General features: G+C 40.5%; 1 protein-coding gene across 3 annotated transcripts in view; it reads right to left on the reverse strand.

The window, feature by feature from the left end:
- Positions 1-14,254, reverse strand: part of LOC113127487 (receptor tyrosine-protein kinase erbB-4-like) — a 210,113-nt gene extending 195,859 nt beyond the window's left edge. For all 3 annotated transcript variants that reach the window (XM_026302123.1, XM_026302126.1, XM_026302128.1), the window contains exon 1: positions 13,945-14,254. In XM_026302123.1, the coding sequence (XP_026157908.1) occupies positions 13,945-14,008 (64 nt within the window). In that variant the 5' untranslated portion in view covers positions 14,009-14,254. The remainder of the gene's footprint in view (positions 1-13,944) is intronic.
- Between the last annotated feature and the right edge of the window lie 2,350 nt (positions 14,255-16,604).

Here is a 16,604-nt window from a genome sequence, read left to right on the forward strand (position 1 = left end):
ATGCAGCTGTAGTCGGTAGCTGAATGCAGTTTATATACTGTGATGATTATTTTTAATTTGTGCCTCCATGTAGTAAATTATGCGTCTGTGCTATAATGTAACTTGTACAAACAGCCTCCAAATGCCGCATGTATAAAGACAAGCAAATAATAATTTACATAAATGTCAACCTACCAATAGCAAACAAAACAATCAAATATAAATTATGTCCTTTCTGCTGAATTATCAGATAGCCCAAAAATCCATGGGTGTAGATTCTCAATTACAAAACTTATTTGTCTTAGAAACAAATTTAGTGCACTTCTGGATCAAATGAATGCTCAGACAGTGTACTCATAAAATACGCCACTGTGCAGATAAATCAATAATAAAACTAATAAAGTTTCAATGACATTTTGACAACTTCTTCTGCCATGAACATGGGTTGTCATTGCAATCTATTTTACATTTTTCTCATGATGTTATTTTTTCCTTTTGCATTAAATAAATGTCCATCCAATAAATCAACCTTTTATAAAAACACAAAATGAACAAGAGGCTCTTTTATTTCTCCATTTACATTGTCAAGTCAAAGAACTGCCAGATGCTCTAAGTGCATAGTTTCTTTGCATTTTTACACTCCACTGAAAACTCTTAATATGCTGTCTCCATTTTGGTGAAAAAAAGCTTTCATTACTGAAAAATTAACTTACAAAAATCTGACTTACTCTGAGCAAGCATTGTATGTCAAAATAATTAATTACTTTCTCTGCTCCAACAGCAGCATAACTTTCCAAAAAGAAAGTAGAGAAATGTAAAAGCAGAGGTTATCACACTTCAGAGTTGTGTGTTTCCTGCTTTCCTTCCCATTGTTTCAGGTTCTGTGAATCTCAAAGCTGTCTTGATAACTGGGAACCCCCTGCTGCCTCCCACCCTTAGATAGCCGATTACCGCAGCCCTCCCACTGATAAAACTGTGTCCTTGCATCACGATCTCTCCTTACAAAGCTTTGTTAACATGTCCCTCCATCCGCCCTTTTAACTAGATTAACTTTCATGATGACAATAGTTCATTGCTCGAGACAGAAATCTCCGGAGTGAGGAAGGTGCTTCTTTGCTGGACTAAGAATCGGGGAAAATGAGGATGAAACAAATCAAGGCAGCTCCTCAGAGGTGACAGAAGCCCTTCATTAAATTCAAATGTTTAATGGTTCGAATATGTGGCAGAAATTGAACACTCTCATAATGTTTCCCTAGAAGAGCTGCCTTTGACTTGTTTCCTCTTTCTGCATTTGCCTGGAATGAGGGCTCATGTGGTCTCCTGTGGCATGTATATGGCTGAAGGAGCTGCCGAGTTGAACTTGCTCGAAAGGAGAACAAAGGAGCGTGAATGTGGTTTCTTATGTGTTTGATGTCACACAACAAAGCGCGTTCAGGCTGGAAGCACCGTGCTGTGAAACAGCAACACAGCGCACTTACAAACTTAGAATGCCTTGTCAGCTTTCAGCATTGCTGACTTTCCCTCCCATCTCTTTCTCTCTCATGCCAGTCAAAAACTTCCAGGCACAGAAAAAGAGACAAAGAGATGCAGGAGTTGATATCCATCAGAAGATGGGAGGAAAGAAAAAAAGGAAAGGAGAGGAAGAGTGAGTGACAGCTTGCAATCTGTCCATTCCATGCCAGCCTGAGCATGACTGCATCCACTGTCACTCCTGCCAGACACCCCTGTATATATAGCCTGTGTGTGTGCACTTTGATCACTCCTCTAAACAAATCCAAAGCTTGATTACACTTTCAAAAGTGGCAACAACACTCAAGACAACAAATTACATCTTTTGTCGTCATGGCACTTGAGAAATCACTTAAACATAGCAGAGACGATTGTTTGGCAACTCATGGTGCAAATCTACAATTTTTATTGTTGTTTCAAGAACAGAAACAATCAGCACACAATCAGCAATTTTATCCAAGCAAAGTGACTGGTCAAATATCACTTAGATACATAATTACCAAAAAGCTTACGAGCCTTTATTATTCAAATTATTGATTACTGTATCAAATCTCACCGTACAGTACCAAATAAGTTGGCTAGTTTACTACACTGCACCATAGAAAAAGTTTATATATATATAAAAAAAAAAAAAAAACAAAACCTCAAACTGTTATTTATGTGTGAGGCTGGATATATTGGTTTGTCATTTTATCTAGCAGACATCAGCCTTTTATTAAACATCAGATACCAGTCAGTATCCTCTATCACAGATATGATGGATGTTCTTTACTAACCACAGCTGCATTAAAAAGTCTGTAAAACTCCCAATGCAGGTTTATTTTCACCGTCACACTTTATTAGTTCAACTGTCTATATTTCTGTTCATTAAGTTTTCAAACTGCTGAAGGTGAGTGTCATCATGTACCATCGATGCATATCCCTGGATCTATCCAGAGAAGACAAGCTTATAAACAGACTATTTTACTTTCATTGTTATCAATATCGGTGTAAAGCAGCTTTCTTCATTGACAGGTTTCAGAGGACAGATTCTTAGCCAAACTATCATTCAAAAAAAAAAAAAAAAACTGCCTCACGCTCACATAAGCAAAGATATGCATATAGGATCCATCAATAGTGTCTTTATAGGCACAACTCTCAGATCAGATAAGCTTTGCGTGGGAATGAAACCTCATACTGTAAATAACAGTCTGAAATTTAAAAATGCAGAAGTGTCCACATATTTCTGGTCACAGCGTGAATTTGCTAATAAAACAAAAATAATTGAGCAAATTGCAGGATCATGTGAAAACACCTTCAGGAACAAAAAAGCCAACTATTATTTTAAAATTGGTGACAATCTTGGATTGGAACAGCTTAGGATAAAATTTTAGTAGACGTTAAAGTCTATTACAACAGTGAGCTTGTCTTCAAGCCCCAAAATACTGTTCACCACTCTTTTTATTTATTTATTTTTACATATTACCAGCTTTTGTTTATTGACAAGCCACTATACATGCTGCTGCAGCACATGCACTCCTGCAGGGACACACACGCTACATCCATACACAAACTCAATGCACAAGCACACCTGAGCTACGTACACATATGGTAATACACATATTAGTTGCACACAACTGATGTCATTTGGGAGCAGTGGCCTTCAGACGCAGCACACTAATTAAGTAAATGAGAAAACCAGAGGGGCAGATGGTGGGAGAAGAAGAAAAGGCAAATAGCCATACTTCTGCCTCTTTCTGTCTGTGTAGCCCACAGGGCTGCAACTGTTTCCCTTTCTCTCACCTCTGCCTTTTCTAACATCTGCTGCTTACTTGCCTTTTCCTGGTACTTCACTCTGGAGGAACACGCTCGCTTTCTTCTTGTCGGCATCTCTTTGTCTCTTACTCGTTATCTCTCCCTCTTCCCCTCAGTGTGTGTGTGTGTGTGTGTGCCTACTGTACACATGTCACATGTTCTGCAGGTAGATATCACATCTCTGAATGAAAATGGAAACACTGTATGGAGGGAAATGAAATATGACTACTTGTGTGAGTGTCCAGGCACCTAATGTGTTCCTACACAGGACAAACTGCATATCTTTCCTCTTACCCTATTTTATGACAGCACATTTTCTCTGCTGCTTAGCTTGACGGTGTGTGTCTCTTGGTGTGTGTGTGTGTGTGTGCATATCCTCTATCTGACACTTTCACTACAACAACTCTCTCTCACTGTCTTATCTTAACGCAGAAGAAAAAAAGGTTTTTGCAGGGTCTCTCTGTTTGCTAGCTCAGTCATACCATGACATTTAGTCTATGTGAAGCAGCTTTGATAAGACTCTCTTGCCTGCGTTACAAAATGTCTGAAATGAGTAATATTAAAAAAATATCACTTTTGTTTATCATCTGTTACAACATCTTCCTCAAGCAATTTATTTATGTTTTCAGCCATTCAATATATTAAGATTCTCTAATTACCTCTCTATATAATCTCTGTAATTTTTAGTGATGAGGTGCGTCTTTTCCACACAGGGGAAAAAAAAAACCATTAACATTTCCTACTGCTGCTGTGTCACAACAACAAAGTGTGGCTTTACAAGAACAGAAACACAAAAAGACAATGTATTTGTCACCAAGTCTAGCACTATCTGTGATTATTCATTAACAATGTATCTACAAAAGACAACACCAGTTCCTTTTCACCATTAACCATAGATGTAATCTTGAGGATTTAAGTTTTTGTTAGTTTTGTTAGTTTTTCCACTGAGTTGGAGCAATCGATATGGTAAAAACTGACACAGAAATCCATTAAATAACATACATCCCCATCTGCTTTAAAAATACTGACTGACGAGCAGGATCTTATTTTTTTTACCTAATTGGATTTACAACTGGAACATCCCCTAAGAGCAGTCGATAATCTGGCACAAAAAGTTATGACAGACCACAGCACTGAGTTTTGTGAGTGAATCTGTTTGTACCCGACCGACCCGTGTTTGAAACATGACTGCACGGGAGGGAAAGTCTTTTGAGAATTTCATTTCCAAGTGGAACGCGGGCTCACAGAGGGCAGCAGCATGATGGTATGAAGCTCCGTGTGAAACACCGGACAGTGAAACCACGTGTGTTTCAACTCGACCTGCCTTTGTATTTATCTCAGGCTTTCTAAATGCCTCTGTCTGTCTTTCATACTTGCTCAGTCTCTTTTTCTTCTCTGCAGTTCTCTCAGTCCTTATCTGCAGGAAAACACATGAATACATGCAGCCACTTCCGAATTTAATGGACTCAGAATGAACCTGGAATAAAACAATACTGAGATATTTCAACATCGGTTTAGTTTCATGTGAAATATCTGTATTTTCTTTTTCTTGTGTATCTTTGGGTTTGGACTGTTAGACAAAATGAACAATTTGAAGACTTTAGCTTTGATGTGACAGACTAAATGATTCATTGGAAGATTATTCAAATATCTATTAAATAATTTAGACTGATAATAAATAATATTAGCCCTGAAAGACCAAAACAACTATAATTTGTCTATATTATTGTTTAAAACAAGGATGAAGGGGATGACCGTGAACATCATGGTATGTATCTGACCGTCGACTGGCCCCTGACTGCCCTCACTATCTCATAAACATATGTGCGCATGCACACACACACACACACACACACACACACACACACACACTGTATTTGTTTTCCATCTTTTCCTTTTCTTCAGGTAGAACCAACCACTGTGACACCATTAGCATTATCCATGGAGACAAGACAAAACATGGCTCTGTGTGTGTATGTGTGTGATGATGCCTCGCACTGATGCAAATATAGATCTTGACACACTTCGCAATTCCACAATAGACACTTGACAAACACACAACTGCAAACCCCAGCAAGCACACACACAGTGAGTGCCTGTGTGGCCCAGGCTGATTAATTGGAGCATTCAGCAGCAGTGATAGCTGTACTCCTCAGAGACAACACACTGCCTTTCTCACTCCACCTTAACCTCTGCTGGATGGACACACACACACACATGCACACACACGCACGCACGCACACACACACACACACACACACTGTAGCCACAGACAAATCTCTTTCTTTCGTAGCTGAAATTAGACCGCCTTGCTTGCTTTCTCTCTCTATCTGTGTCGAACTGTCTCCCATCCTGCAAATGACCCACCATCAGCTCACTTTCACCTTGCCAAGAGCAGTAGCATTTGTGCTGCAGAGCAACTGGTTAAGGTACGACGCAAGGGAGCACTCAGGTGTGTGTGTGTCTTTGAGCAGCTGAGACTGTGTGTTTTTGCCTTTCAGCTGCAGAAAAATTAATGAACCGATGCACAAAACCATAGAAATACACAAACGAATTCTTACAAGTGCACTCTTTCCAGAGCTCTATCATCTTTCTTTCTGCTGAAGGTGACTCACCTTCAAGCGCGCACACACACACACACACACACACTCACACAGACACACAGTCACAACTACAGCAAAGGCTAGCCAAGGTTTTCTCCTCCACAAGTTTTATGTACCTTTAAACCAGCCAAAGGAGCGGCTATATTTCTGCTGGACTGCAAGGTGACTTCAGAGAGACAAAAAGGGGGAGGGTGAGGATAATGAGGTTAAGAAGAACAAGTGGTGGCAAAGAAAGAGTCCCCACCTTTGGTCAAGGTATTGTTCCACACCATCTGCCCCACAATCTCTCAGTATCACCCTCCTCTGTCCCTCCATTGTTTTATCCTCATCCTCCCATGCTCGCTCCTTATCTATCCTTTAAGACTTCCCATCTCTTTTACCTCCGCTTGTCTGACTTTGTCTTCACTCGGTCTGCACACACACACACACACTCCTCAACACACACCTTAACGCACACCTCCACCTTCTCTCTCTCTCTCTGTATTCCCTCCCTCCCCAGTCAGCTGTCACGGCTGCCACTTTCTCATGCCCACTCATTTATTACAGGTCACCATCACAGGAGGGGCCGTTTAAAAAGGACAACATGCTCCATCAGAACACACACAACCTGAACTTCATAGAGTATGAATGGATATCCAAATACTGTATGAGCCCATGCAAATTTAATAGAAACTAGCATACATACATTTTTTTACACTTGCAAATTGCAACTTACATTATTCACATACACATAAAGATACAAAGAAAGCAGAAAGACATGCTAATATAACTTTAGCATTTATGCTAGCATACATGCTAACTCATAAATATAGACACTTAGTGTGCAATGCTGACAAAGTCTGAGACTGCAATCAAATTAGTGCACCCTACATTTTACTAAACAATTTCAGATCAAATTCCAGTGTTCTTGTGTGAAGAATTCTGCCAATTATACCTATTACTGCAGCCTTACATGTAAAAAAAAACACTTAAAAGTCAAAGTCAAATTACTGTAAAGCCTCAATGTCTTTAAACAAACTTCTGAGCTAAGAAGACTTTGTTTGTCTTCTCAGGCCCTAAGGATGTGCTACATCTTTCCTGCAGGCTCCTCTGACTCAAACAGTAAACTATTTATGTTTTCATATTTCAAGCTAACTGCTCCTTGCAACATGCTTTTAGTGCTACATATACAGGCTCCATCCAGGGTCAACAAAAGGTTACAGGTTACAGAAACACATAAAGAGGTAGCACACAAAAAAGTCATTCCTGAGATCCTGAGAGTTTCCAAACTCATCTGATCTTATTATGTGTTTGTTTTTGTTTTTTCAGTGAAAACTGGCACAATTTTTGGAGGTAACAAAATAACACAAAAAAGCTGAACTTTGTGTCTTTTTTAGTAAACCATTTGGCGTTTGAGGGCACAATAGAAAGAATTTTAGAGGACTTGACAAATGTAAGTAACTTGGCTTTTCCTACAATTCAGATACAATTGTCGTGGCCTAATGGCTAGGGAGTCGGACTTATAACCTGAAAATTGCAGGTTCGAGTCTCAATTGTCGGTGGCACAGAGTGAATAGCCAGTGCCCTGTCCACCTTCAATACTGAGGTGAGACCCTTGAGCAAGGCACCGGACGCCCAACTGCTCCCTGGGTGCCGCAGCATTGGCTGCCCACTGCTCCGGGTGTGTGTGTGTTCATTATTTTGCCCTTGACAATGAACACAACAGTTCCCGTGTTTTGAACACAATTTTAATCTTGTGGAATTATCCAAACACGAATCTGAGCCCAGTAGAGTGATGCTTGTGGGGATCTGGGTTTGTGTCCTTTAAATACTGTAACATGTCAGTGATGTTACATTTTATCCTTGTAAATGATGCCTTTTTGTGCCAAGATGACAACTGGAAAAATACAATAATCTCTTGTTGATTTTCTTGCTTAGTTGCAGGCAAATATTCAAAAAAAGAATTAAAGCAGAGTGATACAGGAAGACTCTGGCAGAAATAGCCTGATAAACACAAAGGCACATATGTCTAAGCATACAGAGTATAAATCACACAGAAATATACAGAGTAACACACACACACGCACACACGCACACGCGCACACACACACACACACACACACACACACACAGTGCCAGACAGATTAAGGCCCTGATTAAGGCGGGTGTCACATAAAAGTCTTGGAACAGTAAATATCCTTAATTTGTAGTGTAATTAAACAGATTAGCTGCCGTGAATATCTTAACAGGGATTAGCTCACACACAATATACCAGGCAGGCATGACTAAAGGCATGCACACACAGACACACACACATTCACACAAACAGAAGGAGTAAACTAATGAAAAACATCCAAAATAGCCGGGTTTTAAAGTAGCATAAAATGCAACAGCGAGACAGATGACTCGGTGTGTGTGCATGTGTGTAGAGGTGGGTGTATGAGTGGGTGTAGTGACTAGAGACAGAGAGAGAGAGAGAGAGAGAAAGCAATGGAGGTAACAATGACACAAATCTACAGGTCATGGTTGAATTGCCAGATCGACATGCATAGATGAGGGATTAGAGACCAGTGATCATTTCTCTCTTCACAGACTTTTATTAAAATGCCAGATGCTGTGAAGGTTACAGGACAAGAAAATCTATTGTGATTCTAATGCTCTCCATTGTGGTAAGCTGAGAGCCAGAACAGAGAGCAAGTGAAGCAAGTGAAAGAAAGCAAAGGAATATAAAAAAAGGCCCAGACTTGCGAAAGACAAAGTCAATGGCACTTGATCCTGCGTTGCCAAAGAAGTGCTGCCAATCAAAGGGAACTGAACACTGTCCCACTTCCTGTGTTGGCCTTGTGCCTGAGCACAGCACTGCCAATGCAGATCTAACAGCAAACCTTTTATCCAGAAGCACAAATACACAAATAGATTCATATGGCATACAAGACAGAAAACACACTGATTCCCTACAAGCCTTAACTCTACACCATAAGACTTACCCTAACCCAAGCCTAAGCTTCATGCTGATGCTAAGGCTACCACTAGTTAACTCTGGATGCCTTGTACATAGTTCAGCCTCACTGTCAGGTGTATTTGCATCAGACAGATCATGTTTTTTATTATTACCTAGCTTGTCTAAACTTTTGGTTTGTTTTTCTAATTCATATTAGACTATAAAGGTAATACATATTATCTATGACACGTGGATTCATTCATTTTCTTAAACCTTACAAGCGAAGTTGATCCATGTGGCCACTTTAACCTAACCCATGCTACAGTTACCCCCCCCGAACTTTGAAGGGTTTTAAGCTCACCGGCGTGAAAGTACACATGCACAGCAAAAAACTACGTGTGTGTAAGCATGTAAATGACAGCTTGAGTGGTGTATGAAGGAGCTGCCGACAGTGTGTTGTCTGTTAAACAAATTGGGTGTCGTAATTAAAGGGGGAAATGAGCTGTTTTCCATTCTCTCTGTGTGCCCACTGACAGCCTCGCACACATGGCTAATGAAAGACAATGTGTGTGTGAGCAAGTAAGGGAGAGAAGAAGGAAGGAAGGAAGGGAGAGAGAAGAGAGAGAGGGAATGCCAAAGGAAAGGAAATAAAAAGCTTTAAAGGGACAGAAATGCAGAGGCAGTGAAGGACAAAAGAAACAGGGCAGGGAAATAAAAGAGAACCACAATGAAAGATGTTAAGGGATGTTAAGGGAGAGCAGGAGAGAGACGGTGTGTGTGTGTGGGGGGGGGGGGGGGGGGGGGCAGAGACAAGGAAATGGAGAAAAAGAAAAGAGAGGAAATAAATACAAACGTGAGAGAGAAAGAGGAAGAGAGGTAATGAAATAAAAGCAAAAAAAGGTTCTTACATGGGAAGAGAAGTGGCATGAGCCAACCCGCCTGTGTGTATTGTGTGTGTATTGTGTGTGCGTGTGTGTGTAGGAAGCCCCTCAGACGCAGGATGGAAGCATTTGTCTCTGAGTGGAATTACAAGTGGCGAGCTGAACAAACCCTCCAGTGGTCTGAAGACACAGAAGAGGAAAAAAGATTCCTCTGTCTTTCCTGTCCTTTCTTTTCCTGGGCAATGCCTTGGTCACAATGTGTGATTGTGTGAAAGAGAGACAGAATTCAAAACACACACACTAAAAGTGGACTCAAGACTTGTACTTAAAGCAAACAATCGCACTTCAAAACCACTGTACAAGACTTCCACCGAACCTTCACCTTCATGATCTCACGAGTGTGACTGTGTGCAAATGAAAAAAAAAAAAGCAGGATGCAGTGGAAAAGACAGACAGAAAAAATAAATGAAAAGAGAGTTTGTAGATATGAAGGTGTTTACAGTAAATCTGTGCATTTGTGAACTGTGTTTTCTGTGTGAGTGAGATCTCAATCCTCCTGAAAGGGGACATCTGTGCCAGGCTTCCAGCCTACGATTGGCCAATCTAATTCACACTAAGATTTGGCACCGGATGCCTCAGCACAACTAAAGCCAATCCTGCTCATCATTAGGCAGTAAAGGCATGGGGGGTTCAAAAGTCTGTCCAGCCAAACACACAAACATAGTGCCAGAGTCACAGAGGGACTAAGAAGCCTTGGGATGATTACAGAAGCCAATAAAGCCGCTATTTTGCACCCAAGTCTTGGATGTTTTCCTTCCAATGCTGTGCAGTTGTGATTCCGCATGTAAATATTTGGGTGGTTCACAAATTCAAAGAACAGAAGCCCCTCTGTCCAGCCGGCAGGCAAACCAAATGTCAAGCGAACAGGATTGCAACGTCCCCACAAATGCCTGGGAAAAGAAAAGTAGGAGACGAAACAACATTGGTTCTTTCCCCAGAACGAACAGCGTCATCTTTGTTCAGCCTGTGCAGATAACATTCAGAGCGCTGATTCAGACGGCAAGTACCATGAGAGGTACTGTACTGTCTCAGGCCTTGGAAGAGAACTCCATCACCCCCCACGCGTCACATAGTCATTTGCAAGGCTTCCCTTACAGCCTGGTGAGGCCGTCCAGTTATGACAGAGGAAGCAAACAGCAGCCCACACCTCAAAGCCCTCCCCGCTGAAATGCAATTATCATTTTGTGCAAACGATCATATTTTAATCTCACTCTATCTGACTGCCTCTCTTTCACTACAAGACACTAACTGTAATATACAGTAAATATACAGATATCAAACAGCTCATCAGAAGCGATCACAGCATATTTGACTAACATGCACCCAATGCTTGGCAGATATCAAGTTATGATAACCATGTTGACTAATTTAGAGCAAGATTGAATTCCTTCAACCCCCCTCATCTTTCATTCTGTCAAATAAAGGGCTTGCAGTCTAGACTGATGCTATCAAAAAAGCTTAATTAGTTTGTAATAAATTCTCATTTCCGCCAGTCTTCTACAAAGCCTCAGCCAGCTCCGCAGCTCTGTGTGTGCCAGCTGATGGACGCCCAGTAATTTGATACTGGCATTCAGAGGGTTCCCTACCCGCTGCCCCCTTCTCCCCCGGCCATTTCACAAGAGAGCACGTCTTTAAATGTCACCCAAACACACGTGCACACACATGAATGCAGCATTTGTCAAACACACTCAAATGCTAGGATGATTAAAATGTTTGGCAAGCAGAAATATAGAGGATGATAAAATTACTGGTATATGCTTAATTTACAGGTGCAAAGCACGGAACGTCTTGGTGAGAATCTTTCAAGCTAAATAAAAATCAGAAAAGATAATTGCATCTCCACAAGTGAAATACCAAAGATTCTCTCTATCTGCCTCTGCAGAAAAATCAGTTGTTCAAGGGAACACGACCATGTTTGATGTGAATTTTGCTAGTTCTTATCAACACACAGGAAGCAGCACTTTGAATCTAAAGAGAACAAAAAAAAAAAAAAAAAGAAAAGAAATCATAATAAGAGTCATGATATCAGCAAGGTAAAGAAAGTAATCTGGAATCACTTAAAGATGACTAAACTCAAGTGCAAGTTCGTTCAAGATCTCAAAATAAATAAATAAATACATTTTCAGCCTGCAGAAGGCAGCACCTCTACACAAGTACAGTGAGTTCCCTTCACACTGCCAACACTCAGCCGGAATAGAGCAAAACATCAATCAGTCACTGACGGTGTGAACACCTCCATACTTGACACACATGTGCCAGCACAGTATATCACGCAAATACATACACACAGTTTAGAGTATACTGCTCAGCTGACTGGCAGGAATACTGCAGACATTTATCTCACAGCAAGTGCAGAAAGACAGATTCAATCACCATGTTAAACACCACTGAAGTGAACATATCTAACCTTGACTTACTTCAGTCTGATATATCTGTGGTGTCAGGCATGAATTTTTTAAAACTACAATAAAGAGATTAAGTGAAAGAGACACAAAAGACTGGACAGATAACACACAAAAATCGCCTCAGTGTACACCCACCAACACCCACACACAATCAACTTCCCAAGAGGCATAGCTCAGATTCTTGGGCAAAATTTGCATCACAAATATCTTGGATGGGAGTGTATGCACAGAGAATAAATAAACCAGAGAGGGTGCCACTTTTCTTCCTCATTCATCCTGCCTGTCACCCATCCATCCATGCATCCATCCGCTTCTGTTTAATAGGATCTATTCAGCGCCTTCCATCCGAAATTCACACCAGGGCCAGCGGGAGAATGTGTGTGTGTTTCTCTGCCTGAGAACCACAAACCAACAGAGAACAAGCCAAAGCTCAACCTGTCCTTGGGGGCAGGAAGAAAAGCATCCTGGTATTCCATTTGCGCCTCTAAATGGTTGGATGGTGGCCAAATTCACCTCTGAGCATCCTGAGAAACTCTCCTGTGTTCACACTTCTGGAGTGTGTTTCTGTTTGTGTTTTTCCACTTTGACATTCCTTGCCAAGGCTTGATTACATCAATTAAAAAGGCAATTTCTGGCATCATGAACTGCGGTTCAGACCAAAGTGAAACATTATTCCAGAGCAGGTATTACACCAAACCAAACAGAGTACTAGAGCACATTACCCTATTGATCAGTAAGTCTGAGAACAAAAGCTGATTGAAAAAGTTCAACAATTTCTCAGCTTGAAAACCTCTGATCATTTTTGCTTCGGATAAACACAGGAGGTAAGTTTTGCTGCTGCTTCATGAACAAAACATCACACAGCAAGTAGTGAAACCCCAAAAGTAACATGCGTCTGGCGCAAATACCTCAGCAACACTATCAACAAATTCAACACATTCATGAAAATATTAACTTTGCTATAAATTGACCATGCCAGGGAAACACTACAAGCCTGTGTTAGAATAGCGCAGGAAGATCAAAGTGGTTTTCGTCCAGAGTGACACCACAGGGGTCCTACTGATGAAAGCGTGAGATGTTTTCTCCCTGCTACAGTCCTCAGTCTATCTGCTACATCTAAATTATTCAAAGACAGTAAGGAATAAAAAGTGTGCCACTGGTGCAACGGAGCTCAATTCATATAAATTAGCGCAAATAGCCGCGGTCCTCGGTACATCAATGTCCGCTTAAGGGAATTAAATTAAAGTGAGGGCACATTCATTCATATTTAAGGTACAGTATGAAATGGGAGAGTACGGGGATTATATGAGCTACACAAACATCAGAGAATCGCTTTCAGTAAATTTTGAAATCTGTGTGATGCTAAATTTTTCCATATCGAAAAACACTCAAGCAACCGTCAAAAATGCGTATTTTGTCTCTGATAAGACTAAAAAATTAGAATCCGGGATTTTAACAAGCTAATAAAGGAGGGTAGTTTGGAGAGGTTTTTACGCAGAGCCCGGGGCTGCTTAATCTTTCTGTTGACTGCGGGTGTGATGACTGAAACCAGCAGCAAAGTGGTTGGACAGTTGTGTCAACTTTGTACTATGTAAAGTGTGATGTAAAGCCATGAATAAAGCTGCTCAACTGTCCGTTGATCAACATTCAGCAAACAAATCACATCATTCAGTTCTGCCCATATGGAAAGGATTATGAGGGACTGGAGACGTGGGTTTGCGGGTGTTTGGACCCCACTTCTTAATGTTTGCTTTTCAAGACTCAGGCGCAGAGACGCACATCCAAACACTCACCTGACTGTGCTGCACTTGATCGGATCACCACCAGAGTGAAGAGGACGCAGGCGGGGAACTTCATCTTTGAAAAAGCTTCTTATCTTGTTAACTCCCGTAACTCACATGTCCAATTAAGATATCCTTGTAGTTGCCATACACAAAAATACACCAAAAATTCGTCGGAGTCTTCTTAGCTGCTTGGACACCTGACAGTTACAGCGCGCCGTGGAGAGATTTTACGCACCGTGCGTCGAGGTGCTTGTTTAACGGTTCCCAGACCAGGGTTTCGCTCGGTTTCCACCGCGGATACTCTGAGCCATTTACTCCTCACACAGTCATTGCGCCGGTGGGTCGAGGGGGGTGGTGGGGTGGGGGTGCTTGGATAGAATCTGTACACGCCTCCTTGGTGTGATTGACAGCACTTTCAGCCTATTAAACCGCCTATCCAAAAGCTTGAGAGCGCTTGTTTTTGGATTTGGATCCACCTCACCCATTACCTGCCCTCATTGGCCACACCTGTCAGGAATAGATTTGCTTTTAGTTTCCCGATGGACAGTGCTGACTCGGAAATTGCTACCGAGACTTTGTGTGTTCTTTGAAATACAGTCATTATTTTATGTGCATTAATACAATAGGCACCATTTAAAGCCATAATTAAAATAATATTTCAAATTTAACAGACTAATGTATCCATTAGAGGAAAATAGAAGATACCATGAATAATACTGATTTCCCAGACACTGGTTATACAGATTATCTTACAACTGCTATAAATACTACAAATAGCATTTGCTCTATTGGTTTTGTAAGCTGAGTATAGACTTACAATAACATCTGCAAAGTTTCTCTGCAGCCTGACCCTCTGCAAATACCCACCACTAGTAGGTACACTCTATAAACTTTGATGATCCTAACCTAAAGGAGCTGCAGTGAACAGAAGAGCTCCATCAGAATACCATTTTCAAGGCCACTCATTTTACAAGCTTGTGTACCCTATTCTCCTCCTTCATTTGTGGACTGGTGTGAAAGTATGAAACAGGCTGGAAAATCGGCGAGGACAAAATGATATTAATTTGTGACCCATGTAAAGTGAAAACCTGAGCATTAATGACTCTATTGTAAAAGCATTCCACAGCTTTGGCAGCAAGGGCACAGCGGGTCTGAACGATCCTTCTAATAACCCCCCTGTGCCACACAGCAGGTTCATTTAGTGGTCTCTGCTGCTCTCTAGGGGAATTTATGAAGTATTACTTAACCTTAAACCCTGTTCTGTGTATCTGCCATGCATTATAAAGTGACTGAGGTTGAAAATGGCATTTGGGCTCAGATTTTTCACACATTTATATAACAATGGGAATTCATCATCACATAAAAACATATCTCACCTCAAAAACCCAATTATCCCCATTCTTGAAAAAAAAGAGGGAGTATGTGAAAGAGCTTTGGGGATTAACTATCTGTTTTTAGAGTCAGGGCTTATGATGTGAAATTTACAACAGAAAGAGCCTCAGATATATATATATATATCTATATATATATATATAGATATATATATATATATATATATATATATATATATATATATATATATATCTATATATATATCTATATATATATATATATATATATATATATATATATATATATATATATATATATCTATATATATATATATATATATATATATATATATAGACATATATATATAGTTTAGGGAAATGAGCTCTGCTCACTCACAGTCTGCCTGTATGTTGTAGGAGACACATGAAAATACTTCTCTGAGTAATGGGGCGACTCTCACGCACAGCGGCACAGACAGCCACACTGGGTGGCAGCACAATGCAGAGCAGCTCAGAGAATACTAATAAACCTCACTCTGTTCCAGTACAAAACGCTTCAGATAAAACATTCAGTGAGTGACATTACTGAGTTGCATGGGATTTGCACTGATATGAGTGAGACATGAAAATGGGCATTCAGGCTTTGTCCTACGAAATGGGCCCTTGTCTAAGGTGATTGAAAGGTTACAGAACAATGGCTAAGTGAAGAGGGTATTCCAAGTAATCCATTTACAAATAATAGAGAAGTAATGGGGAAAACATGACACATAGGACACATTTTATCCAAAACCATATGACATCCTAATCTTACAGTGTGTCTTTGCAATAATAATGGTCCATATCAGAGAATCCTAGGACACTAACAGTCATTCATTGTAAGTTATATATTGTGATAGCTGTGTATTTAAAGGCCTATTCTGTACAAAAATGGAAGTTTGAGATGCATGTTCTAGAGGCTGAGGCATTCAGGCAATAAAAAATCAATACATACATAAATAAAAAGCATCCCTGCTGGGAGTCTGTTGGAATTTACAGCAATACTATACTTTCATGCACATTAACTTGATCTTTTACTTTTAAGCACAAATATCATTTATCAGGGCTATAACATTCCTGCAATATTCCAAATGTGAAATGTGGCAAGACTGTATGGGAACTTTTTACATCTCTCACTACTTCAAGTTTGTTAGGGCCTGAGCACCAGAGGTGCTAAGCCCAATTGTTATTTTAAAATGCATTCCTTGACAAACACCAGACTTCAGTAGTTATTGACTATGATCATATACACATGTGCAACACAGCAGACTGACATAGAGCCAGTGTGTGGCAAGCTCGCAA

This window comes from Mastacembelus armatus, chromosome 2 (assembly GCF_900324485.2).
Source record: "Mastacembelus armatus chromosome 2, fMasArm1.2, whole genome shotgun sequence".
Classification (NCBI taxonomy): Eukaryota; Metazoa; Chordata; class Actinopteri; order Synbranchiformes; family Mastacembelidae; genus Mastacembelus; species Mastacembelus armatus.